Below are 27,366 nucleotides of genomic sequence, written 5' to 3'. Positions count from 1 at the left end.
TTGATGTTGAGGAAAATACAGTGTCTGCGTGCATCTCGCTCGTGGCGCGGCTAAGTCAGTACGCGAATGAGCGAGATGAGAGCATGAGCAACAAATTGAGAAGTGTGTCGCACTCATACATATTTTTCTGGCTTATTTTGTTGTGTTCCTTTGCGAGTTTCACATCAAAGTCGACATTTGGGGCTGAGAAGAAGAGAAGAAATTTCTCTGTGGAAAACATCCAAATTGTTGTGTGTCTTTTCCATCGAAATTGCTCCTCGCCGATTCGCGTGCATTTTCGAATGGGATTCCATACATCTGCATCAGGTGACGCGCAATCGAAGTTCCAGCCTGGGAAGCCATCAGCGAATGTGTGTCCATTGAAGTTCGTGGTGCAATTTTCACTCTTGTGCCAGGTTCCCACTGGCGAGTGCGCCTAGGTGACGACCTGGGGAGCCTAGAGTGTTAAACGTTGCCAGTGGAATTGTAGGAGAGACTTTCCTGGGGGGATTTTCCGTGTGCGAGTGTGTTGGACTCTCTGTTTTGGGCCACGAAGTCTCCCAACATTGACGTCAAATCCAGTTTGTGTGTGGCTCAATCTTGTCCAGAGGCAGACACAGAGAGAGAGACGTTTTGTGCCAGAGACACCCTGCAATTCTATCAGTGTGTTGGCCAGCAATTGCTCAAGCCACGACAAATATTCCTCAGCATTTCACCAGTTGATTTCAAGACTTTTCAACTCTCGTCAATGAAGGTGAGTCTCATTTTTCATACTTCAATTCCATTAGCTCTGAACCCTTCTCACTCTGCCAATGATCTCCGGAGGGAATTTGTGGGGTTGCTAAGAACAGGTCAATATTGTGTGATTGCGGTTTCCCTAATCCACATATTGCCTATTCCCCTTGTAACCTAGAAAGTTTTCTGATAGTTCTGCTGGGAAAAGAAGTAAAAAAAATTGTGCGCAGAAAATTTTCTACTCATGTACATTTGCGTTGAGAGAACGCAAATATCAACACACTGCGATGGAGACGAAGAAATTGGAGCACACAGAAAGTACAGTGAGTGCGAGAGAAATGGCGCAATTCACGCGTGTCACGGGTGAGAGTGAGAGCGCGTTTGTGACTCCTTTTTTTCCCTTTTTGACCGAGAGAAGAGCACAGGGATGTGTGCAGAACGGCACAGTTTTGACATCCACTTTTCCCACAAGGAGAAAAACACAGCCACCCACACACAGAGATCTACGCGTGAGAGAAAGCGTAGAAAAACAAGAGAGAGAGCATCGCAGTGATAAGATAAAATCGTTGTGGATTTTAATGTTATAAATAAAAACCCCGATAAGACGCGCGTCTTATCGCTGGCGCACAAAAATACAGCCACTCTCGTCACGAGAGAGAGAGAGTGCATTTCCAACGTAAACACTAACAAAGCGTGTGTCTCGAAGTTTGTATGGCTAATAATAAATTCACAAAGATCATGCGAGAGCGAGAGAGCGCGATGTCACAGCGAAGATGTAAACAATGCATGGTCCTGTCGTATCAGAGAAATAAGATAAAAGCGAGATTTTTGCTGCTTCTTCTCCCCCAAGAGCGCTGCTCAGCTTGAGGGCTCTTCGCCAGTATGGAATTTACATACAATTTTCCATCCAATTGACTCTATTTTCGTGTTATTTTCATCGACATTTCGAATAACATCAAATTGACTCTCTAAATTGACACACAAATTGTGCAATATTAAGGCACAATGTCGCGAAGAATGGCAACAAATCAATTATCACTTCTTTCATTTCTTATTGTTGAAATGATCTGAAATGACTGATGATTGTTTAACAATCAGAGACGCGTTGAGTTTGAGATACTTTTCCAAGGATTTTCTGAACATACAATAAGACGGAAGTGCTTTAAGCTGATCATAATCTTCTGGTTCTTCTGGATTTTTTTTTATCACTATCAATTATGGTCTTTTAATTGTCTTTCAACAATGAATTTACAAAGAATATTTCGTTTTTTTATGTTAATGTGAAGCAATTTTTTGTGCTTTTTCTATAACACTTCATAGGACCAGAAATATTAAATCATGGTTTATTTAGATAGAAGAAGAGGCAAGTTTAGAAGATTCATGATTTAATTGTGGGCAAGAAGTCTTTTCCAGTATGTTTCCATGAAGGGATATTCTCGAAAAAATTCTATATCTTTGAGTTAAAATTTCTTTTCCTTTTACTATCCTATAGGATATTAAATTGTTTGAGAAACATTTTGTAAAGCATTTATTCAGTGAATAGAAACCAGTGTCACGGTAAATTCAATTGCAATTGCAATTAAAATAATAACAGAGTTACTAATAAACACTGATTTTACACCCACTGATGTTAGGGGTTTTTCAACAAAGAAGTGAAAGCTCTTCCGCGAACTTGAAAGAAAGACACATCAGCAAAGAATAAGTGACAATTACTGGAAGGAAAAAAAAGGAATTTTGTTAACATAGTTTATCGTATAATCTTTCTCAGTCTCTGTTAAATTCACACAACATTGAATGTGGCAAATGTTGCTGCAAATTTCATTTGCATTCATCAAATAGAGGGAATGTTATTTGTTAAAACACATCTATTTGTGGCATTAATAGTCCTTAGTAGAAACCATGGAAACATATAAAATGTATTTAGGTTATCAAAGCTGGTGCAATTTGCTTGCTTTGGGATTACGTGCATCTGGCAACAAGATGAACAATTCATAGATTCCTAGCGAATCTATGCAATATTCTGCTCCAGATTCACTCGAGAATGACCCTTTTGCAGGTGGGATGCAAATAACATTTTGAGAATTTGCCCAATTCACATGAAACAGTTTTTTGGCAATTGAAAGAATACATGTTGAGATAATTCTTGATTGCACAACACGGAGATTTGCGAGAAATGTGTCAAGAATTCTATGATGATTTGGATATATTCTGACATGTAACATGTCTCGTGATGCTGGGAAATAGCATGAATTTATGTATACATTTGTGGCGTTTATAGCGAGAAAAGGGGGAAGGAAGAGCGAATTTTCTGCCCCAAGTCAGAGGCAAACAGAGAAAAACAGAAACACGCGCGGTGAGCAACGTTGAGGAATCAAAGAGAAGAATGACAATTATACACCTACTTTGAATTCAGTACTTTTCTGTTGTTATGCAATTCAATTGTTTGCTCAGTTTGTTGTTGTGTTCGTGAACAATTTTTTTTTTATGTAATCCGTTTAATGATTGAAGGAAGAGAGATTTCCCAATAAAATGGTCGGTTCTCACACGAATGCGCTGGCGGTGTTGTTTGGTGTGTGCGCGCGCGGAAAGGTTTAAAAACAAAAACATCTCTCTCTTTCTCTTCTCTTAGGAGGAAAATAAGTTTCCCGCCTTGCGAGCGAAAGTCTAAAAATGTATGACGCTTTTGGCTTCACTCCCAGCCGAATACCACATCTTTTGTGGCATCAAACGCTCACTCACACTGCAACAGAAGTGGTACTTTTCATCTTGAAATGTGCTTTTGGTGCTTTTTCACATAAAAAAAACTCAAATTCTGGGTGGGAGATTTTGTGCCAAAGATGCTTCTTCTTAGATAAACATAAATGACGAGGATTCGCGGAAGCGTCTTTGTGGTGGAGAATCAAAAGAGATCCTTCTTCAGATGGGTTGTGTAATACAGGACGTCACATAAGAGTGACTTGTCAGCTCTCAGGAAGATTTTCTATTAGAGTTATCGTAAATTTTCGCTGTCTAATAACATTAGGTTCTGTCAGGAATATTATCATTCAGACTGATAAACATCCGCTTTGCTTAGCTTAGAGCAAAGTTGAATTTTGTGGGCCAACTTGAAATGTGAGAAACTCGCGGTGATTGAGCTGAAAATTCGATAAAAATGCATAATTTAAAGAAAAACCAAATGATCACCAAATCGACTTATCATTTTAAAATTTAAACCCAATATCTGTTAATTTTCTTGGGTTTAAACATTAGAATTAAATCCAATTCATCTGCGAACACCAGCAAATTGAGTATGAAATTTTGGCTAAGTCAGCTTTTCCAGTGCCTCAGGCTTAAGGCTGACTAAAGTGCCTGGTAATCCGATTTATGGCAAAGACTGAGATTAAGCAGCAAGTGCGTGAAGGCTATTACTCCCAACACTTTGCACTCAATTTGCATCAGCGAAAGTTTCTCCCAATTGACACGTATTTTTTATCATATTCAAAACACTTCTGACCACTTTACCGCCTTTTTTCCCTCATCTTTCATCAGCCAGATGTTTGCTCTTGGCAAGCAGATGGTCCACACGCATTAGATGCAATTTCTCTTTTTGTCACCTTCTCGCAAACCGCCCAAAAAGGTCGGACGTGAGGCGGAAAGCGCGCGACGCATGACCTCGCGACCTCGTCGCTGAAAGTGGACGCCCAAAGGTCCAGTTGCGTCAATAGAGAGTCTAATGTGCGACCCACATGGGGGAATTATCTCCCAAAAATCGTGTTCATGATGAATTGTGGAAGATAGTTTGAATAATAATGAGAGGAAGTGGATTGATAGCAGACTCATATCATAAAGGCAGTGTTTTGCAATTTGAGGGATCGTTGAATGCGATACAGTGACTGCCGATGATAATAAAGCAGCTTTTATCGTGGCTTCTCATTTGAGACTTTGTATTAATGGATAATTTAACCTTTGAACTTGCAGTCAAAAGGGTGTCTCCTTGAGGACTGAAGAAAACACACTGAAAACTCGAAAGATATCATGAATTAAATCCTCTCAAGCCAAAGAAAATCATTGAAAGTAATAAAAAAAAAGTCCAAAATTGGCTGATGAATTACAAAAACAAGATTTAGATTTGACAAAGTGCATTTTATGGCCTTAAGAGAGCCCTAATTGAGTCTCAAATTTGTTACAATTTCCTAAATTATGACGATTTTGTGTTTTGTGCTTTGCTTCCTTGGCAGAAGTTGTAGAAATTCAAAAGAATATATTTCAATAGTTTCAATGGCTCAGAACACTAAACCCGGTTTACTGGTTGAACTCAGAGGAAAGCTCTCCATTTGAGAGAAAAACATAAATCCTCCTTGGTCGCGTCGGTGAAACTTTTTTTACCCATCTTCACACACCCGCCTTTTGAGACACGCTCTTGAGGGCGCCCCCCGTGATGTTTACACCACGATTTTTGGTGGGGGCGCCACAGCATAAAAGCACCATTCAGTGTCGCCTCGGACCACAGTATCCGTCATGTTGATAAAGTGTGCACTAGTGGCTTGCCTGGCAGCGCTCGCGGCGGCGCGCCCTGAGGCTGGATATGCCTACAACGCGCCCTCTGGTGGTTCCTTCGGGTCCGCGGGATCCTCGGCAGGATTCGCTGGCAGCGCCCTCGGCGGCGGTGGTGGTCTTGGTGGCTTTGGAGCCTCAGCGGGCAACGCCTTCCTGGGCGCTTCCACAGGCGGTCATGGCTTCGGTGGAGCCTCTCACGGTGGTGGCTTTGGGGGAGCCTCTCACGGCGGTGGTGGATTTGGTGGAGCTGCGCACGGCGGTGGCTTCGGCGGAGCCACGACTCTCGTGCAGAAGCACATCTACGTTCACGTGCCGCCACCAGAGCCCGAGGAGCACTTCCACCAGCACGCCATTGGCGGCGGTGGTGTCGCCCAGAAGCACTACAAGATCATTTTCATTAAGGTAACCGTTGATCAGACATATTGGACGCGACTGTGTATTGATTGGTGTGTTGTTTTTGTGTTCAGGCTCCATCTCCGCCGTCGTACTCGCCGGCCCAAATTGCCGCGGCAGCACAGAATAGCGAAAAGACCATTGTTTACGTGTTGGTGAAGCGTCCCGATGCCCCTGAGGACATCGTTGTGCCAACTTCCGCCCCTGTGCCACCCTCGAAGCCCGAGGTCTACTTCATTCGCTACAAGACTCAACGAGATGCCGTTGCAGGCCCGGCGCCAAGTCATCCGGCGCCTTCTCTGCCAGCACCCTCACTGCCGGCGCCCTCTTTGCCAGCACCCTCGCTGCCAAGTCTCCCCCAGACTTCCGCCGCGTCGTTCGCACGACCGGCGCAGCAATACGGACCCCCGGCTGGCCCCCAAGGTGGCCCTTACTAGATCAATTGTGCCGCCGCGGCGAAGAGAGAGCGCCGCGGTGGCAAACCTAGCCAATAAATGTATAGTGATTTATGACGGTGATAAAATCTGTGGTGTTTTATTCCTTGGTAACACTAATCTTGCCCAATCATGGATCTGGGTTGAGGATCTCCCATTAATTCTGCAAACAAGACAGTGAAAGAAGTGATTCGCACAAGATTGGGTTAACGGTGATTTGTGTTGCGTCTGTATTTGCAAAAAGAAAAAAAAAATCTGTAAAAATGAAGAAATATTTGTTTGTATGAATAAGACAAAAAAACCTATCGCGAGGCAAGTGAAAACGTGATCTGATGCAAGTGTTATGTACTAGGCAGTTGTAGGCTAACTTTGGCTCTTTCTAAAGCGCAATTACTCTTGCAAATCTCTAAAAAAAACGCGAATATGAATATATTCTGTAATAAACCGGCCATTACCATCATCTGGTGACCGTTTAGCAATGTTTGCATGTTCTAGGGAATTGTAGGATGTAAAATGACCTTTCAAAATTTGTGCTGCTTTTGGCAATTGAACGAGAACTTTGAATGATATGGACAGAAATAACATTAATCCGCCAATCACTGACAGTGGGCTCGCAATCCTAGATTTTTTCTTCTGTGTCTCAAGCACACCTCAGCTGTCTTCGACTCTGAGACGATAACAATAGATTTAAAAAAAATGGTGAGGTTTAATGAAGAAAAAAACAACAGTGAAAGTTGTGATATTTAAACAGCTGAAGCCACGACATTTAAATGCACAGTGTTAAAGGATTAATTGAGAAGTGTGTAAAGGGTATGAGTCACTCTGTCTTTTGCAGTGATAGACGCAAAAAAAATCATTTAAAAAAGTGAAATTTTCAGTAATATGAAGATGAAAGATCATGATTATTCCATTTTTGGAAACTCCTATTTTGACTACAATCAATAACCTAATGAGACATCTTTAATTGCAAATATTTTCATATTAAGGTATAAGTTTGGAATATTAAATTCCAAAGTTCACATCTGTAGGTGAAGATTGGATATTTAATATTCTGTGTTTTGGGTGTTTCGGAGAAAATCAATAGCACAGAGAGTGTGTTTTGAGTTGAGGTAAGTTTGGCTGGCGTCGTGGGAGGGCAATGGACAAGTTAATTGGTCACTTTCGTGTATCAAATGTTTATGTTGGATCCCTTTTCTCTCATGTATTTTCAATTAAGACCGAACAAGATATTTTATTTTCGGGTGTTTACACGTGAAATATCTGCCAAACAGTGAATTCTACGTATTCTATATGCATATGTGGAATGGATTAATAATAATCTACACAAAGTGCGCAACACACCTTTGGGATTATTATCAAATGTAATGTGAGGAGGAGTGATGGGAAAATCGAGAGAACGGATCAATTCTGCGAGAGAGCGAGAGAGCAGACTGAGAGCGGGGTCAAATGAATGTTTTCTAGCAGCTAGTCAGCTGTTTTCGAGGGGTTTTCGGAGTGTGTATGTGTGAGTGCAGGAAAAGTGTGAATAGACATGATATGTTCATAACTATAAAGTGTTGCCACAGTTGTCCCTCTCTTGCTCACAAGACTCCATTGGGTTTCTTTGTGTACCACCACCAAGTCAGCAATTCAAGTTTTCCCGCGAAGAGCAATGGAGAGTGCTGAAGTGTGAGTGTTCCTTTTCAATTGCCTCGCAAATGGAGATGACCCCCTTACAGATATCCTTCTCTTTCGTGTGCTCCAAAATGATTGTTTTCTTTTCCGCTAAATGCATTGCAGAGCCAATGAGGTGATGTTAGTAAATGCACAACTTGTATATAGAGATGCAATTTAGCGACTGGAAAAATGAGAAGAAGAAAATATTGCACTGCCGAAGAGTTATTTGCAGTGAAGAAAAATCAATAAATACATTTGTCATTTGGTAGTGAAGGAAAGTTTGCATCAAACACTGGGGAAAAACAATGCCCAGCATTGAATTACAGTCTTTAATTAATTATTGAAAAATATCACTTCGTGCGTGCTTTCGACAAAATTCCTGTCAACGCTAGAAAGTACCTTTTGACGTAATGGGCAAATCAAGGGGGAGATAATATGGCTGAAGTCTACAAAGACTGAAGCTCGACACATCCACAATTCTCCAACAGTTCTCAAAAGTCTCTATTTGATCAACATTTGAATTAAACGATTATTGAGATTATAATCAAGATATTAATTGTGATTTTCTCGCCCTGAAAATCAACTGAAATCTTAATGAAAACTAACTGATAACTTTGAACTGAGGTTTTCATACAATATTTTATGATTTTCTCCCTATAATTAGATTTTAGGGCATCATTTTTGACTATAAATAAATCTCGTTTCACCACTTCTAACTACATTATCTTCCCCTTGGGGCGGATAAAAAATAGAATGTGTGGTTTGGGCTGCCACCCAATATCTTGCCTCATAATTCATTTCCATATAAACACGCATCGTTCCGCCGATATGACTCTGCCACACACACAATCGATGGGCGGAAGTTACGTGGGAAAAGAGATGGACTGGAAAGAAATTCAATCACTTTCGGCCACCCACTTGTCAGCTTTTTCCGCGTCCTTTACGTGGACTTTGGGGGAGACTCATAAAAGTATCATTTTACGGCATTTTCATCTATTAACATGCGCTTATCCATTAGGCGCTTTTTCTGGTTAGAGAGAGAGCAGAGCAACATATGGACAATGTGGTAAATAGTGTTCAGGAGTGGCTTGTGGGAAATATATGTAGTAATTCACTGAACCGTGAAAGTATGTGGTCAATCGGCTCAATTATTGCCACGTGAAAACCTCAATGTTTGTTCTGTGTTCTGTGGGCTTTCGTAGCATGTAAGGTAAAACATGAATCTAGAGTTGTTGTTGCTCATCTGCAATGGCACGAGACGTAATTGTCACGTTGAATATGTATCAAAATACACGCACAACATCTAATCACAAAACCACTTTCCTTCTGCTACTATTGTGTATGTCATTCCATCTGTGGATGATAAAATTAGGTTGAAGTTTGAAGCCAATAAACAAGTTCAAGAGTTAAACTTCAGCTACAAACTTACATTTTGTGTCCAGTATTAGTTCCCACTCCAATTGATTCAACCTACATAAGACATCCTGGATTATCTCGCCAATGATCTTGTGCAAACAGGTTGATATGAACAACTTAATTAAATATTAACAATCACTCCAGCGTTGTCAAGCATTTAGACGCATTCAAAAATTTAATTATAAATTTTAATCACGACATATTAATGGTAAAACCTTGACATATTGGCGTAATTTCTTTATTGACTTTTTCACGCACTTTAATGCGCCATTTCCTGCAATGTGACGAAGATTTTAAGTCTCAGCCGTTCGCGCAATGTCACGTATTGTGTGTGCTTGTGTTTGTGTGTTGTGATGTTAAATTGAGACAGTAAATATTGAGTGAATCTTTAATAAAGATTATAGTGTTAAGTAGACTTGAATTGTTGACCATTTTAACTTGATTATTAACCTACATTTCTCAATTTTATATATTTTTTTCTCTACTTTCTTGTATGTGCAAAACAAATATGTCGATCAACACTTCCTTTTGCGTTGTCATGTTACAAACATGAGAGAGATAATGGTGGAAATATTGAGGTTTTCATCTGTTTATCACCAATAAAGAAGTAATTTTCACTTATTAATTAATTGAGAGAACAGTCTCTGGTCGTTTCTCTTGGAAAACAACAAACTTATACGCTGTATCTTCGCATATGTTGTGTGTAGATGAATATTTATTGACTGTGTGTGTTCGTAGAGATGCAATTTAATTATGTAATTTGTTGTTCTCACAGTTGATTAAATGTCGAAGGTATTTGCAGCAAATGACACCTCCCTTCGAGCTCTTCGCTTTAAATCCAATTTGCGCCGTGTGTGAGAAGTGAAGGAAAATGTCTTGGGCCACATATGTGTAATGTACATAAAGGCATGGGCGCCTTTATATCGTAATCCTTTTTCTGCTGGCATTCGCAGAGCGGAGGAAATTCCGAAAATTTCATCAGTTTATTTGTTTGGTCGTTCTATGAGCTAAAAATAGAGACGTAGTAAGGAGGCATAGAAGCATTTAACGCGCTGAGGCTTTTGCCACCCTCTGCCGAGCATATTGAAATGGGGTGGAAATTGGATCTGGAGGAGGTGATTCACCTCCCGGCTGATATCAATAACCTCGTTGTCTGGGATGTGATATGTTAGAGTTAATTATTTTGTTATGGCGAGCTTCACTCATCATCGTTGTCATTTCTGATGAGGTTTGCGCTCCGTCTTATCACAGAGAGTGTGAGAGAGAGAGAGGGTTCATGATGGGTGTTTGTGTCACGTAATAATTAAGTTCGCACAAGAGGATTTTCATAATTAATTCCTTTAGTAGTCACGAATGCCAGTCAATATGAGTGAATCTTCTGCTCTCTTAAGCAAAACTATTGAAAGCTCGATGTGAAGTGTTATTTAACAATTGAACCCAGCGATACCAGAATTAAACTGAAAAGCTTCTTTACACTCAATTATGATTTCCTAGAATTTTGTGTTTACTGGAAATTGGTGTATATGAATAATGGGAAATATCGAGTATATCCACATAAAAGGACATCAAATATTGTGGAAATTCATCGTTTTTTTTATACGTACCAATCGTAACACTTAAGCTGCTAAAAGTTGACATTTCCATGTTACATATTATTAATAAAAAAAAAATATACTCGTTTCGATAGAAACCAGTGCAATATTGCAAAAATCCACTCCATTACGGCCACTTTATCCCTGGGAAAATCCCCATATTCATTCGTTTTTCCATTGAATTCTTGGAAACAGGATATTAGCTCATGTGTCACATGTTCTATTTTTCCGATGCACGCCTCCGCGGAATGGAAATAAAATCGTATTGATTTTTTCCACTGGTTGCGAGTTTGGCTCAGTAGAACGCAGACAAACTGTGTTGCGTAGAGAGACCCTTTGTATAGAAAAGTTCAGCGCCATTACACTTCTTCCAATAATAGCTTGGCAATTTCACAACTTTCAAACTATATAGCACTTCTTATGCTTCCCACCCACACATGAGAGAGTGCATTTGGAGGCTCTCCTCTTGGGCTTATGTAACTCCGGAAGAGCTCACAGTGTATTTTGGCGCCTGAAGTGGCCTGGCGCGCTGTGACCTATTTTAGCTGAGAATAGATCCAAATCATAAAATTGTAGGTGATGGAGAATGCAGTGAATTCTCTATGCACAAATTTGAAGTGCTAATGCTTCCTCACATAGCGACTGTGAGCACGCTATTATGCATATGACTGAAATTACCTCGTATACACACGTAAACTTGCTATAAATTCAATTCACATGCAGTCAATTTACTCCATTATAAACCCCCCCATGCAGTGAGCTCAACTTTGTTGATTTCTCCTAATAGCCTTTAATGACACTTGAGAGTCTTCTTGCTCTCACTCCACTTCGCAGCGCCTCACTTGCCCTCAACACCCTATTTTGTGGACAATACACGGAAAGTATGATATTTGAGCCACGTGACAGTAAGTAGGGCAAATACGCATCTTGTAAGAGATGCAAATTGATTGCAATTGAATAGAATAAGAGAGACGTTGATTGTAGAGTATGAAGTGATGCTCCAGTTTCAGATTCAATCATATCTCGTTTCTTCTAGTGAAACTCTTGTATGTTTATATGATAAAGTCACATGTACGTTTCTGTGTTTGTGGAAATTTTGGACAAGTTGAGGCACTGAATTTCTTATCCGCTCGTTTTTCTTTTCTTTCCTTGTCACGAATATTCTTCTCTAAGAATTTTCTTGATCACCAAAACTACCATTACTTCTTACATTAAAGATTTCAGAAGTCTAGTCAGAATGTGTACTTGGTGTGATCTACGAATACAAAACGAAAGAAATATGAGTGTAGCTTTATGCCGTGTGTTATTGTGCTTTTCAAATTTCCGAAAACTACAATTTTGTATCAAGAAAAGAGTTTATTTTGTAACAACTTAGAAAGTGCAATTTGAAAAATTGTCACTGAATATCTCAATTGTCATTTCTACACTCTATTAATGCCAAGTTCAGTAAATATGGTGGAAAAACCCTGGAGAAAAGCATCTTTGTTGTGTGTCTTCCAGACGTTTTGTGCAGACGCGGAAGAAACTATTTATTCTCCGACTCGACGTGGCTGGCGAAGGAGACACAAAACGAAAAAGAGGTGATAGGGTTCCATAGTGAGAGAAGAGGAAACGTTAAGAAATTGAGGAAATTTCTTTCATGCTTGCAAGAGTGTCTGGAAAATTCCAATGGCGAAAATCCCAGAGACTACGACAACTTATTTACCACTGAGCGTTGACTCGGGCGTCTGTGGGATGCTATATAATATATTGTCACTGAAGGAGGAATTAGGTGAGGAGGAGAAGAAGTTGGGGATTTTCCAGCAGGACTCGAAGATGCAGTATCAGCAATTTCTTTGTTTAAAATGCAATTTGCTTGGTCGAAGACGCTGGCGAAAGAGAGTGCACTGGATATAACGAGAGCGTCGCACTCTTTGTGTTGCAGTTTAGCTATATTTTCTCTTGGTACATCCAAAGTGACGCTTCTGCTGCACATCTGATATGATTAATTGTCAGTGAATTGCAATATTTCTCCCATAATTTAGGCTATAATCTTCTATGTTATATTCCTCAAATGATATCGTGCGTGGTGTTAAGTAATGCAATTGAATTCAATGACTAAATAACAATCGTGAGAATGAACTCGCAGTCGTGTGTCGTAAGACAACAGACCAATTGGAAATTGTTTTGTCTCCGCGATGGTATTAATTAAAATTCTTAATGAATGGAGCAGAAATTGGCCTTTGTTGGGTGAATTCAAGGAATTTATCTACAATTCTGGAAATGCAGTGAGTAATTTGGTGCTTCTGGAGGGTTTGTTTGTGCCACGCATTGCCTGAAGAGAGCAATTGGTTTTCTTTCTTTTCACATTTAAAAGAAGATGTGTACTTATAAGCATTTCCACTCTTCTTGATGTGCACTTGAGAGTGCATCATCATTAATTTCCACTTTGTATATTGTTCTTTCGCATCAACTCCCGCGCTCGTGTCAATGACACTCCTATTTTCCCTGCTTGTTTTCCCCGCCAAATGTCTGAGGTGTTTATACAATGGCTATGTATAGATAATGTATCGGACGAGGGGGATTTTATTGACACTTCCTCGTTTAATGTGCCACAAATTGAATTTATACACTCACTTTCAATTAATTTTTGTGAGCGACAAGAGCCAATCAGATTGTATAAAGCTTTAGCTTTGATCAAGATCTTCAGCGAGACGCTGACTTATCTTATAAATCAACAATTAATTTATTTGCGCAATTCTTGTAATCAGACAGAGTGAAAATGTTGCCAAATCTGCAAAATACCGAATATTTGAGCATGAAGTGTAACATCTTTATTAATGCTAAAAACAAGGTTAATTGCGAAATAATCGTTATCAGTCTGTGTTTTATTGCCTCAGCTTGATTAAAGTGTTGTGTCGGGAGGGGAGGAATTGAGTTAATTGAATTCTTGATAGAATGTAAGATGAAACGCAATATATTGTGATAAAAGGGTAATGACAGTATCATCACGTCTCGGTGCATCGCGAGCGTAATGTTTTATACAATGTTGACAGGTATCTTTTCTGTTTGTTCTCTCTCTCTCTCTTCATGCATTATATTGGAAGCACAGGCGAATTTCTAATGTCTCTCGTTGTTGTGTTGTACATCAGATGGACTTTTCTCTTCCCAAAGGAACTCTTGTTGTTGTTGTTTTTTTCAAATCTAAATGGTTGTCTAGCCATCCAAGTGCTTTTGTGTGAATAAGCGAGAAAGGTGTGCAACAAAGAGTAACACAATTGCAAGGCCTTCACACTGCACAGTTCACTGGCTTCAGTATGCCATCGACCTGGGCTTTGAAATGCTACAGTTGAGAGGCAGGTGAATAATGTGATGCACCCCTTGAGTTGGGGTCGTGTTGTGAAATACCAATCATTCACCACTGCAAACCAACCATTATTTACAATTCAGAGAATTCTTTAATGCACACTTTGCCATCTTTGTCTCCATTCTCAGTACCTTTCGTGTCAGCCAAGGTTTCGCTTCTGTCTGTTTCCGAGAAGTGGGATTAGGACACAGATTTGCGCACTATTTGTCTTGGAGATTTCACATAGAAATAGAATTCTCAGAGGAAGAGAGAGAGAGAGACATTTGAAAAACAACAATATTTACAGAACAAAGACTGTTTCTAAATCACGCGTCTGTCAAATATCGCGACTCTCTTATCACCTTGACAGGTGTGTGTGCGCAATTTGGTTGTGTTTTTATCACATCTTGAAAATGATGATCTTGACTTGAAAATTCAAGAGACATCACACAGTGACTCTGTTACCCAATTTTGTTGTGAGAATTAATTCAGCGAAAAGTAATTGCTTCATAAAAGCAACATGCGAAATGCTTACATGTTTCTCCAGTGAATTGTGTAAAAAGTCTGTTTTGTCAACAATTTGTTAAACATTTTGCTGAATTTATTCACCTTGAAGCTATAATTTGATTATTTCATCCGAATTTAATTCAATTTCTTAATTTTTTCACTGCTCAATCACGAGATAAAATCATGAAAATTTTTGGCAATTTAAGAGCAAAAAAAATGGAGAATTTGCTTATTAGGAAAAAATGTTCTAGCTTATTGGAAATTGATTTGTCATTGCGACACTTCTTTGCAGCAGACAATCAATTGCTGTCCTGTCTCATTGTCTGCGCGCTATCTTGCTGCACATAATATTCCCATTTCTCAACTTCACCAGGGGGTTGGAGGGTGGAAGTGCAAGAAGAACAAGAAAAATGATGTGACTGAGTAAAAACTCGTCTAGCCATCGCAATGAGGGTGTGTATGGCGAGGTTATTTGGCGTTAACTTGAACCTCCTCTGTACTTTTCAAAAGCTCAACGTCTCTCCCAATGAAATTCATATCAGCAGGTTATCTCACTCCGCACGGCACAGAATGTATTTCAGTGGGTGGATTGGGCACAGTCTGTGCACTTTTACAATGTAGTTCAGCGTGTGTGAGTGAGTCAGGTTATGGTTTTCCTCCAGCATCGCCTTGGCCAAGTCATGGGGGATTTTCGGGCTTTGCGTGTTGGAAAAATGGGTGAGAGACGAAGAGAAAGAGAGAGAGAAATGGATTTTCCACACAGTGACGCCGAAATTGATGTCTGTTTACATTTTCCCACTGCAAATTCGCACACAAAGGTAGCAGAGCGAGATGGCGAGCGTGTGTGCTATTGGGAGGGAAAACCTTACATTGTCTCTGACTATTTATGTATGTAGCAATTTCTATATGTAAAACTTCACTGGCAACTGCGCTTCTCTCGCTCTCTCACTTCACACTTTGACTCTCTCTCATTCGCACGGTTCTTTGTGTACAAGTTCTCTCACTCTATAATGTTATTTATTTATTTCATTATGGAGCTTTTATAAAGTCCAGGATTTGTCTCTGTCTCGCACACTGACGCGCACTCTTGGCTGTGTTGTTTGTGATTTGCGTTTCTTGGACTCTCCGTGGTGGATATATGTTGTAAGATTCTTGCTTGGGAAAGCAACCATAACAACTTGAGCGTCTGGCAGAACAGTCAGTCGCAGAAACTCGCGGTGAACAGATGATTCGGACGCTGAAGATTTTCCCGTGACGGAGAAAATAGTTGTGGCTTCAATTTCGCTTGTGATTTTACACTCAAATCATTCCATATCGCTGCGGTGAGGAAAAGGTGTGCATTCAACACTGCCAGACGTTCGCTGTGCTTTCTTGTGCGCGCGATGGTAGAATGAATAAGTGAGGAAGATAACAGTTTTATGCAGAAATTAGGTGTTCTTGCTCAGCATCACTGCTAAGGTAAGTGAATTGATATGGGTTCAGCTGTGACTTGAGGGTGGGCTTGAGCGATGTCCCAAGACGCCATCGGATGTTTAGTGGTACAGACGCGAGGTGAACGTTTTCATTGTTCTCGTAGGTCGGGATTTTCCGTATGTCACTGACAAGGATCCGCCTGTGTGTGTGTGTGTGTGTTTGGGTGTGAGAAAACTCGAGCCATCCAGACTTTGGGAACATCAAATAGAATTTCCCTTTGTTTTACACTTGAACAACTTTCCATCCAGACTTTTAAGACTCTCCCCTTCTTAGAAACTTTTCCCATTACTCAAACCCTTCAATTGCGTATTGGCAGCCTTTCTCAATATTTATGTCGCACATTTTTGGATATGATGCACTTCTTTGTTGCACGAGAGATCTTTGTTGGTCTCGAGAAACAAAGGGAAGTCTTGCAGTGTATTTTCTTGTCGTTTCGCCATCAGACTTTGGGTGTTTGTAATTTGCAACAACGTAGTAAAGTTTAGTCATAATTCCCTGATAAAACCTCTAATTGTACTTAGTTTCTATACACTTTTTCTGTGTCTTCCACACACTTATTGTCCCGTATGACAAACAGGAAATGTTGGTGTGACGGCATGAATTTTCATCAAAAGAAGCACAAAGATTTCAGACGCGAGTGAATTGCAGAGAGATTTCCTCAAATATTGCTGAGAAAACAAAGTGACTTTTGGCCATTTAAGATGGCGAAAGTGCTTGTAAGTTCCATTTCGAGATTACTAGTCGGTAAAATCCTGATGAGACGCTACAGAGATTGTCCACTTGAGGACTGAGATGAGCTGTTATTGCGAAATGGATGGTCTGAAGGAAGAGTTGAAGGAACTGTGTCGGATCGGAGTGAATCACACAAAGTGGCGAGAAGTGTGTGGTTATGGGAAAAAATCGATAAAATATATTTGGTGCTGGTGGAGAAAGATTCTCTGACACGATCGTGTCAGACATTGGATCGCCAAAGAGTGAGAGCGAGATACACAAAGTGCATTGACCATTTGAACACCGCAAAAGTCTCTTCACAATGGGTGGAAGATCACTGCGCAAAATACACACATGAGACGCCACGAGAAAACTGAGAATCCAACAAATACACTTTAATCCCCAATCGAGACTTATTATACATTCTCAATTCACGTGCGTTTCTAAAATTCGCTCTCTGGCATTTTCTTCTATTTCGCCTAAAGATCGTGGATTGGTGAGATGCTTAGAGGAGAATCTTTCTTTCGCTGTGAATCTTCTGTATACATAATGTACAAAAGTTCTGTGCTGAGCACACAGAAGAACATATATTTCTTCGGGATGTCAGCTGAAATAGCGGACATGGAATTATGAAATGTGTGGTAATCTCACAAATATACCCTTCAGAATTGTGGCGCAATTCGCAATTTCGTTAATTCTTTCCTGTTGCGTTGTGCTGAGTTTCTTGGTCTTTTTCACCGTCTTGCGGTTCTTTGATTTTTTTTCTTCACTCTCGACTTTTTTGTGTTTTCATATATGAAAGCACATTAAGTATAGTTCGGTTATAATAATGAGGTCAGAGGAGAAGAGCGATTTTTTTCTCTCCGTCGGTAGAACTAACGGATTTGTCATTACAAAGAGTGAATCATGTGATTATGACTAAAGAAATTTTTGAGGAGATATGAAAATTAGTTTAGTGACTCTCTTGAGCACGCTAATTTATGTGTTGTGTGAATGAAATTCAACCCCGGGAATTGTTGAACTGTGTATGTTTAGAAGAAAAGTTGTGAAATTTCGGAAATATCCTTGAAGATTCAAATATGTGAAGATTAATATAAATAAATTTCAAACGCTGCACGCAAAATGATAATGTTGCAAGTAAAATATTTACAAAATTCCAAGTCATCGAGTTTACAATTGAAATATCCATGAAGTTCAATGATTTCATTTTATTTTATGTGTGTACATTTATAAGTCAGTGATAAATACACACATTTTACCAGGAAATTCCTCAAATAAACTCCACTTAGAAGTCCATGAAGAGAACCTTTAGATATTGTTTTGGTTTGATGATTTTTTTCAATAAAAAAAAATGGCTTCTTATGTATCTTCTTTCAATGCAGAACTTGTCATAACAACAGAATAAAGTCTATTTTTATATCAATTGAGCGACGCAACATCTAAGTCAAGGACATGAAAAATCATCATGTTTTCTCTAAGTTATTGAAGGTTAGCGTAAGAGTGAAAATAATGCTAAATTGATTGTTTTGGAGCAACAATTAAATCGGCAAAATTGCTAAACTCCACACAAAATGCTTTATGGAAAGCCTTCAAATTGTTATATTTCAAAGTTATGCATAAAATAAAATCATCACAGCAATTTTCATCATCAGGTAAATGGGAGGGTAAACATAAAGTTTGCGCTTCGTGAATTTTGTAGGGAGAACTTTAAAATGGGAGAAGCTAAAGGGAGTCGATAATAGGCAGTTTACCATCGTGTGGGAGCTTATATATGCAGAGCAATTGAAAATAGTGGATGGAAGCAATTGAAAATCGATATAATTTAATGTCACTCTTTGCAATGAAAGCTGCTATTAGAGCTTTGACCAATTACACCTTTGCTTTCCCGCCCACGAAGCCTTCAGCAGCAGGGAAAACAATATACATTCGCAGGCGGGGGTCAAGTTCAACCGCGATCTTGTCTGAAAATTATTAGAGAATTTCCACAGCATTTCACTGCAAATGACACCTTCTGACCATTGAGTGGATGTCTATTTATATATCACGTGAAAATCCAACAAATGTGTTGCACCGAGGGGGAGATATTGTGGTCAGAAGTTGTGTGTAAAGGTCAGCAGAAGTACGAGAAATTACTTATTAGTAGAAGTCAAACATAAGTGAAGAGTACAATTAATTACACGATAAACACCAATAAATATGATCTGAAAACTTCAATTCTTAAGCTATAAGTCAATTATCAGAGTGATAAAATCTAAATTAACAGGTTTTTTCGAAGATTCTCCTCGATTCTTACCTCATTAATTATTTTATTTAAAAAAAAGTCTATTCTGAGACTCCTGAGAAGTGTTAGGGATTTTACTTAGGAATGGTTGAAGTGTCAGGAAGTGGTGTACTGATATTAACCTTCCTATTTCCCCCTTGAGTTGCACAAAATCGATTTTATTAAGTCCTCAAATTCACCGAAATACAATTTGTACTGTCGAGCGTCAAATAATGCTAATAATTCAGCTTGGAAAACTCGATGAATTTTCAATATCATTCAGACAGAATTCAATTATTATGAAATTGTGTGGAATCATTTTGTCATTTGCAATTTTTCTCTCGCTTGTCAAATGGAATTCACCAGCGAAGCGAAACTCGATGAAAATGCAATAATTCTGGATCAATTTGCTAAAATCCATGCTGAAAACCTGTGTTTTAATTGGGAAATAAAAGAAAAGTGCAATTTATCTGTCTGACGAGGTTTTATTCAGGCCAGCAATTTGTCAATATTGTAAATTGAATCTTTTCAGGATCAAGCGTGCACTGTTGACACAATTTATATCTTTATAGCACAGAATTTACGTTGGTTAGATTTTTATTTCCTGCCCAATATATTGAGCAACTGATAATGTCTGTCTCCTTATCAGGTTCAGAGTGTTTTTAAATGTGCCACAGCAATACATTAACACCCTAAATATAAGCTCTGTCGCGTTATCAAATAAATAATAAAACAGTTTTCGCGCTTTATCAGTTCTCGTCCAGTGTGTGAACTTTCCGCCAAATTTGACCGACTTTTTGCAGAAAATCACTTGATGAGATATTTTGAGGTACAGAAACTTGAGAAGAATTGATAAATAATGAATGGAAAATTGTAAAAAATTGTACCAAAAAGCTTTGTGCGCATTTACAAATTATAAAGACAGTTTGTTATTGTTACGAAAATCCTTCCTTGTTCCGGGATTGATGAAGTTCAAATTGAACAAGTTCTATAAATTCGTTCTTGCTCCCTTAATCCAACTTTATCAGCCTTTCATAGTCAAGTTTATGGTGATTTTTATTCAATTACTGTCTTCTCGTGTGTTTTGGTTTCCAGTGAGATAACGACATGAAAGAGATTACAACTTTGTAAACACGTGTTTAGTTTTAATAAATCAGTAGCCACACTTTTTCCTCCAAGCATTGCCATTAAGCCTTCCTTTGACAACACACTCTGTATGTGTGTTGTTGTTTTTCTCTGTAATATGTTTTGAAGTTTGCAAACAAACCTCCGCGAAGCGTTTTTTTTTTCTATTCCTCTGATGTGCTTGGGAAGGGAGATTAGTGTGTATGAGCTTTAATATGTGTGGCGAGATGATAAGAGAAAATGCGCAGATTTTATATTGGCAAACTGTTGAAGCTCGCGCGGTGTTATATTTATAGTCTTGACAGCTGGATGACAAGATGTTAATTGTGTTTTGTTTTTCATCCACTTATCGATTATCAATTTTCCTCACACATCGCGGCAGTGAAATTATCAGTGCCTGCCCGTGTGGTTCATTCAGTCGCCATTGGACGCACACACAAAGTGTCGCGAGCACAATTGCTGTCAATATGTGGGTAATAATCAAGGGGGAGGTGATATAGCTGAAATCTCTACAACATTTTCTGTATTTTCCATAATGAAATTCCTTCTGAAGAAGGGGTTTTATATTCAGTCAAATATCCCATCAATTTTGATGTTATTGTGAGCTTTACACTATTTCCTAGCATAATATCTCCCCCTTGGCCATAATTAATATTTGCGTGGTGAATTTCCTGGTGTCAGAGTGGGCAGAAGTCAGGTGTTGACATTGTGCTCCGGCGTCTGACCTAATTTCTCTCACTCACGATGCTCACTCACCCTTCTGCCGAAAATCAATCTGAAAAGACACTCGAATTGAGTGGGAAAATTCCCTAATAAACACTCTGTGTTGATTGAAGCCGTATCGATAAAATTGTGAGGGAATCAATAGGAGTCATTGACATTTTGAGATGTTGCTTTAAATTGTTTTTATTTTCAACTCGCTCATGTCTATTTTTTTTCGTCTTTGTAGATTTCACGGCTGTGACACACGCCTTCGGCCGGCAGCAGCGGCATCACACATCGTTGGGAGTCTCATTTGAATTGCTGAGGAGGGAAATTACCACTGTCCGAAGGGTGCTAAAGCTGTGGGAGTTCTTCAATCACTTGTCATTGCTGGACAATTTCTTCTTTTTGGGAAGAGGAATATTTAGTTTTTCGGACTGGACATCGATAGGGAAAGTCAAGTGAGTAGAACTCTATATATTTTGTGAATTTATATCAGCTGACTATCGATCCAAGGGGAAGATAATATGGTCGAAATCTAAATTCCACTTCTGACCATAATATCTTCATTAGCTAATATTTTCATTAGCTGAAATGTTTTATTTATTGACGTTTGTTCATCCATTTGTTGGTGTTGATTTATGAATTTAGTAAATTTATCGAATTGATGGAATTTCCACTTAGAGAATTATAAGTTTTTATTAATTTGTCTATCAAATTCTCTTATTTTTTCCCACTTTAGTTTCACCCTTATTTGCATGAGAAGGCGTGCGCACTTCTTATTGTCTACTAAACTATTTGTCCTTCCCAAAATTTTGATACCAATCAACCGACGTGCGGGGAAAGGAGGCGGCGGCGTCCACAAACGGCGGACACGCAAACGGTGGGACCACAAATTCAACAAATAGCGCCAACGGTGGCACAATGGTGAAGACGTTCCAAGCATATCTACCACCGACAAACAGAACTTACTCCTGCGTCCACTGCCGGGCCCATTTAGCTAGTCACGATGAGCTGATATCGAAGGTGAGTGAGTGAGAGATGGATACTTTAACTCCTCCAACGCACACACTTCAGTATTCACATGTTTGCCTCCAATATCGAGTTCAAGCACCGCGATGATTCTCAATTTCTCTATTTTCAGTCGTTCCAAGGGAGTCAAGGACGAGCCTATTTATTCAATTCCGTGTAAGTTTCATTGTTGCTTCTTTCTCATCTCCTCCGCTCTATCATTCGTCCACGAGTCACAACACTGGCAAAAGGCGAGCCTGTATGATTTTGATCTTGACTTTAATCTCGTTAAACACGACTGTATTCTCTCCACGATTCTTGTGCTTTTCTCTTTTATTTTTTCGCGTGTGATATTTAGTCAAACTCCATGTGGGGCTATTAAGATGAAGTTTATCGAACTCATATTCACAAGTCGTTGATTGGAAATTGCAGTGGCACAAGTGATGAATATTTGAATGATTTTGCTTTAATGACAAAAAGTCATTGAAGGAAGAGTTTATTTCTAAAGCCGAGTTGGTCTTAAATAAAAAGTCTTTTTGAAGCTCCGCCCCATTTCATGCTCCGCCTTTTTAACTTAAAAGACGCTCTTACTGAAAACCACCTGGTTTATCTTCATCGGCAGAGTTAATGTCGCCTGTGGCCAGGCAGAGGAGAGAGTATTACTGACGGGACTCCATGCAGTGGCTGACATCTACTGTGAGTGCTGCAAAACGCCCCTCGGATGGAAATACGTAAGACACATTGGTGCGCTGTTTGGGGCGACAGTGAGATTTGGCTAACGCAAATATCCTCTCTCCGCAGGAGCATGCATTCGAGTCGAGTCAGAAGTACAAGGAGGGCAAGTATATAATCGAATTGGCACACATGATTAAGGAGAATGGCTGGGATTGATCGACGAGTGGCCGCTTCGTGGCTGAATCCAATCAACCCACGCAAATTTATCCGATGCAGTGAGAGTGAGTGCGTGTGATTTGCAGAAGAAGCGCCCTCTTTTCGCGGCGGCAGGGGGAGAAGGACGCAGTCTTTGGAGATGGGGATTGTTGCTTCAGACACATACACACACACACACACACTTTGACGTCCTGATGAACTGTCTGCGAGACAGCCTCTTTTCCCATTTGGAACAGCACACACACATCATTGCTCTTCTGTGTTCAAAATGGATATTGATGGAAATGTTCATTACATTTGGCATGCCATAGAATCTCTCCACGGACTGTGTGATGTGCAAACGATGCTGGAAGACTTTGGAGGGCAGATTCTCTGGCATTCCGCGCGATGGTGGTTATTCTATTTAAGAAAAGGATAAAGAGAGATTGTGGAAGAAGGGGACCTTGTAAGCAAGAGAGATGTTTATGATGTTTTTTTTTTTTAAAGAAATCTGACAAGCGCGACTTTTCAGTTGACTTCTCTGGTATTGACAATATTATAATTGATGAGATGATGGAAAAAAGGGAGGAGATAAAATGTATCCGTAATAAGTTTGACTCTGTTCTTCAAAATTCCATTCAATTTTCAACTCTCTGTGGAAACAATCCAGGAAAATTGCGAATGGCAAGAACGCCGAATGGTGAGATGATGAAATTATTCATTATATAAACTTCAAACACTTTGTATAGACTGATAAATAAATGAAATTTCTGGAAATGGCGAAATTTTTTCCGGAAATTGCATCGTTTTAGTTTAAATTTTTGCTCTATCTTTTACATCAAGCGTTTCAAAAGTATAATGTAAATGTAAAAAGGTAAAAAAAATTGGATAAATGAAACACTATAATATTAGGTGGCAAAATAGACGGAAAAGTGTTGCGAATTATTAGTAAGAGAATGAAGAATGTGAATTTAGACACGATTTGCAATTCTCTTCTATATTGAGTTTAAAGTTCTGTTTTTCCTCAGTAAAAAGTGCTCAAAGAAATCTATCAGCTTTAAGTTGTGAAAAATGTTCATGAATAAGGAATGACACAGGATTGGAATTCAGGAGGAATAAAATCACTGGCAGTAAGAATTCTTGTTCCGCCGTTTCGCTGTCATTTCCCCGTTTTTTTGGTCAACTTTTGCAAATGTCTTTTCTGCGCTTATTTTTCTACCATAATAACCTCAATGTTAAATTTTATTCTTCAAACTTGTGTCGAGAGAATGAAATTTAATGAAGAAAAAAAAATCATGAACTAATGTATAAAAAATATTACATACAAAATTTGAAGAAATAAAAGCTTTTTCAAGAGTAAGAACAAATGAGAATAATGCATTAAAGAAAACAAGATTCAACAACGACTTTTGTTGTCATGAATATTTATGACTTTTTTCTTTATCATGTCAAAATATCAATAAATTCTTGGAAAGAGAAAGATGGAAGGACAACAACAACAGATACAAATATTTTTAGATGAAGAAAAGAAGATTAAATATATTATATACATTAATCTATGAAAACTGCCAAATAAAGTCGCTCTTAATAAATGGATAAATAAACAACAAGAAGAAAAATATGCAAATAAACAGCAAAAACCACTACCAACACTCTTAAGATGGGAAGAGAATTATATTAAGCATGGAAATAGAATAGTGAATATTATCTCGTTATGCAGATAAAACAGCAAACCTTAAAGGACACAAGAGCAAATTTTAAATGTTAGCAAAACATCAGAAAATTCCCTTTGCGAAGAATATATATATCACTTTTCTTAAATTAAAAATGAGAAGGAAAATAGAGGAAATTGCTGAATATTGTAGTGTTATCTCGACAGGCTATGCGTATTAACTTTAAGAAAGTGCGAAAGAGAGACTTTGCACCCTATTTCTTATTCAGCCTATATAGTTGTATTCTTGAGAGTAAAGCAGAAAAGCTATTTTATATTTCTTATTGTGAATAACTTGAATTTCTCTGTGGGATGATAAAGAAGTTAGAATTTATGTGATAATGAATGTTAGGACGCAAGAAAGAGGAAAGATTATTAAGAATTGATGCTGGGAAAGTAACTGACAATGGTGGAATTATTACGTGAATTTCAATGAACAAGAAATCAATGCAATTTTTAAGTTTTTTTTTTTAAACTTGTGTTTATTTTATAACGCAAATTTTTCTTGAAGATATGAAAATTGAAAAATTTTTGGTAAAAGATTTTTTTTTTTTTTGTATTCTGACTTTACCCTTAATTGGAGTCCTTTTTTCACCACCCGAAAAAAAGTTTCAAAAGAACATTAAATATTAGAAAAAAAACTTATTAACAATATAATCACTATGATTAACGATATAATGAAAATATAATGAGAAATACATTTTATGAACACTGAATGTATAACTGTGCAATTGTGATATGAGAAACTTCTTTCAAAACGTGAAAAAAATAAACATTTTAGTGGAGAAAGAGTGTGAAAAAGGGATGAATCTATAAATGGTAGTACAGAAAAAGAGAGAGATTATATGAAGAAAAAGAAACGGATAAAGAAATACTATGGAAAATTTGAAAATTTCTTTTTGAATGGTGAGACCAAACCTATTGAGGAAACGTGTGATATACATAAAATTAAACTCGTGAAAAAAAAGAGGTGAAGAGTTATGAGAAAATCTGAGAATAAATGTGGAACTTTTTATGATTAAAATAACATTTTATAGTGCATAATTGATGTTTGTTTTCATGTTTTATTGAAACACACAAACTATTTTTACGATTTAATTAGAATTATAATGAATATATTTTTTTTTTCTATTAAATTACTTACTGAGCTGAAAATTATCTTTTCCTTTTATTTTTTTCTGGTTTTATTCTTGCTAAAATGGTTTTATAAGTGAATTTTTCTCTCTTTATTGCCTTTTTTTTATCGGAACCCATTGGAAATTATATATCGTCGTTTTTTACTTGTGAGTACTTAAACATATTTTATCATATTTACAGTGTAATATTGCATTATGGGTAAAAAGTGGTATGAAAAATTGATGTTGACTCAAACACCAACTTTCTGACCAAATGTTCAGACATCGAAATTGGTCCACATGAATTTTTGCAGTCATGCTTGTAAATTATTATGATAAAGAGTTTGAATTTTGAGGCCTTTTTGACATTTTAGCCAAGAAAATTGTGCAGGTAAATCATAAATTTACTGCGCGTTTGTCTGATTTACAGCATTTTTTCCCTTCATTTTGCCCAAGCGGGGAAAAAAATCGTCAACATCAATTTGTGCAAAATAGCTATGGAAAATAATTACCACACGAAGAGCGAAATGCTACTGTAAAAGAAAGAAAGAAATAGTCATATAAAAAAAATTTTTTGATGAAAAATGTCTTTGATGATATAAATATGCAGCTAAAATATATTTGTGCATTTTGCCATTTGAAGAAATACATATAAACATGGTGTAATGATTAAGAGTATTCCTAAATGGTAACAGAGTAATCTCAAATTGTAGGATCGACACGATTTTAGAAACTAAATGGATAAACATGTCATAGAAACTCTGTGGTTCGGATTGCATTGTAACATTAGCCTAAGACCGTCTCGCAAGTAAATGGTGGCTTTTATCATATGTGGTTCACGTTTTGAAGATGATTTTTGATTTGCATTTTTGACCATTTTTTACATTCTATGCATTTACGATAATTTTAGCCTGTGGTTAAATTAACAATTTAAGCTTTCACATCATATATAATAAAAAACAATTTCGATTCTCATTGTAAAAGTCACATTGTGACAGAGAGAAATTTTGCTGACATCATTTTTCAGTGGTTTGAAGGTAAAGGTGAGAATTAGAATTGAAAACAATACAAGAAATATGCAACAAAACAGATAAAAAAAATAATTTTAAAAAATATATAAGCTCTAGAAAGAAAAAAATATGCTGATAATATATTTTGGATAACGGAATGAAAAAAAAATTATCATATTAAAAAAGAATGGAGAGAAGAAAATACAGAAAACATATTTTTTCACAAAAGGATTTTTTCCAAATACACAAGGTGTGTAAACGTTTAAAGAAGTGGAAAAAAAGAAACACTGGAACAGAAATCGTGACGGAATTTTGCCTCTAAATAGAAAACACAGAATACAGAAGAAGAAGAAAAAATGTATATTTTGATATAAACAATACACCAAAAAAAGCAACGGACAAAGCAAATAGCAACAAAAGGAAAAAAATTAAATGATGTCAGTTTCTCTGATCTTTAAGAAGAAAGAAAATTATTTGTAGTGTTAAATAAAGAGAGTCACCCGAAACCAATTTGCAAAGTATAAAATTAACAGACAAAGTGGAAATATTTATGGAATCAAAAACATTCTGGATAAATGATGAAACCTAAACTTATTAATACTGCCAATAGTTGTTAAAACACTTGTTAATTATAAGACGATAATAAACTAGAGATAAATAGTGAAATATTTGACTATAATTAAACTTATTTCATAGCGTTGTAGTCGTTTTAAGGACATGTTTTGGTATTACTCGAATTAAGTAACATACTTGAAAAATAATAAATATCAATTGAATATATTGAAAATAAGGAGTTTCACTTTGG

At 37.8% G+C, this 27,366-nt stretch overlaps 2 protein-coding genes across 4 annotated transcripts; both read left to right on the top strand.

Annotated features, from left to right (window-relative positions):
* The first annotated feature begins 282 nt into the window (after window positions 1–282).
* LOC132256197 (protein yippee-like) lies at window positions 283–27,087 on the top strand. Of its 3 annotated transcripts, none has more exons than XM_059752459.1 (6): window positions 283–733; window positions 21,092–21,305; window positions 21,587–21,870; window positions 21,989–22,032; window positions 22,478–22,586; window positions 22,657–27,087. In XM_059752459.1, exons 3-6 carry the CDS (start codon window positions 21,769–21,771, stop codon window positions 22,744–22,746), a joined length of 345 nt encoding a protein of 114 aa, XP_059608442.1. In that variant the 5' UTR covers window positions 283–733; window positions 21,092–21,305; window positions 21,587–21,768; the 3' UTR covers window positions 22,747–27,087. The 3 variants fall into 3 exon arrangements, with proteins under 3 accessions (XP_059608442.1, XP_059608443.1, XP_059608441.1); XM_059752460.1 differs by lacking the exon at window positions 283–733 and adding an exon at window positions 15,754–16,031 and having other exon boundaries at window positions 21,691–21,870; XM_059752458.1 differs by lacking the exon at window positions 283–733 and adding an exon at window positions 15,754–16,031.
* Window positions 3,689–6,949, top strand: LOC132256196 (pupal cuticle protein 36-like). The gene is made up of 2 exons (XM_059752457.1): window positions 3,689–5,652; window positions 5,718–6,949. The coding sequence occupies exons 1-2, from the start codon at window positions 5,212–5,214 to the stop codon at window positions 6,078–6,080; spliced, it is 804 nt and encodes a 267-aa protein (XP_059608440.1). The 5' UTR covers window positions 3,689–5,211; the 3' UTR covers window positions 6,081–6,949.
* Window positions 27,088–27,366: the final 279 nt, after the last annotated feature.

Source organism: Phlebotomus argentipes, unplaced genomic scaffold (assembly GCF_947086385.1).
Source record: "Phlebotomus argentipes unplaced genomic scaffold, Phlebotomus argentipes genome assembly contig_5, whole genome shotgun sequence".
NCBI lineage: Eukaryota > Metazoa > Arthropoda > Insecta > Diptera > Psychodidae > Phlebotomus > Phlebotomus argentipes.
The sequence above is the reverse complement of the archived record's forward strand: the minus strand, read 5'-3'. Positions and strand labels throughout refer to the sequence as shown.

Bases quoted from the DNA above. Each gene is read 5' to 3' on its own strand.
- LOC132256196 (XM_059752457.1), top strand. From the start codon at position 5,212: ATGTTGATAAAGTGTGCACTAGTGGCTTGCCTGGCAGCGCTCGCGGCG. The intron at 5,653-5,717 runs GTAACCGTTGAT...TTTTGTGTTCAG, and splicing joins ACAAGATCATTTTCATTAAG to GCTCCATCTCCGCCGTCGTA.
- LOC132256197 (XM_059752459.1), top strand. From the start codon at position 21,769: ATGGTGAAGACGTTCCAAGCATATCTACCACCGACAAACAGAACTTAC. The intron at 21,871-21,988 runs GTGAGTGAGTGA...CTCTATTTTCAG, and splicing joins ACGATGAGCTGATATCGAAG to TCGTTCCAAGGGAGTCAAGG. The intron at 22,587-22,656 runs GTAAGACACATT...CTCTCTCCGCAG, and splicing joins CGCCCCTCGGATGGAAATAC to GAGCATGCATTCGAGTCGAG.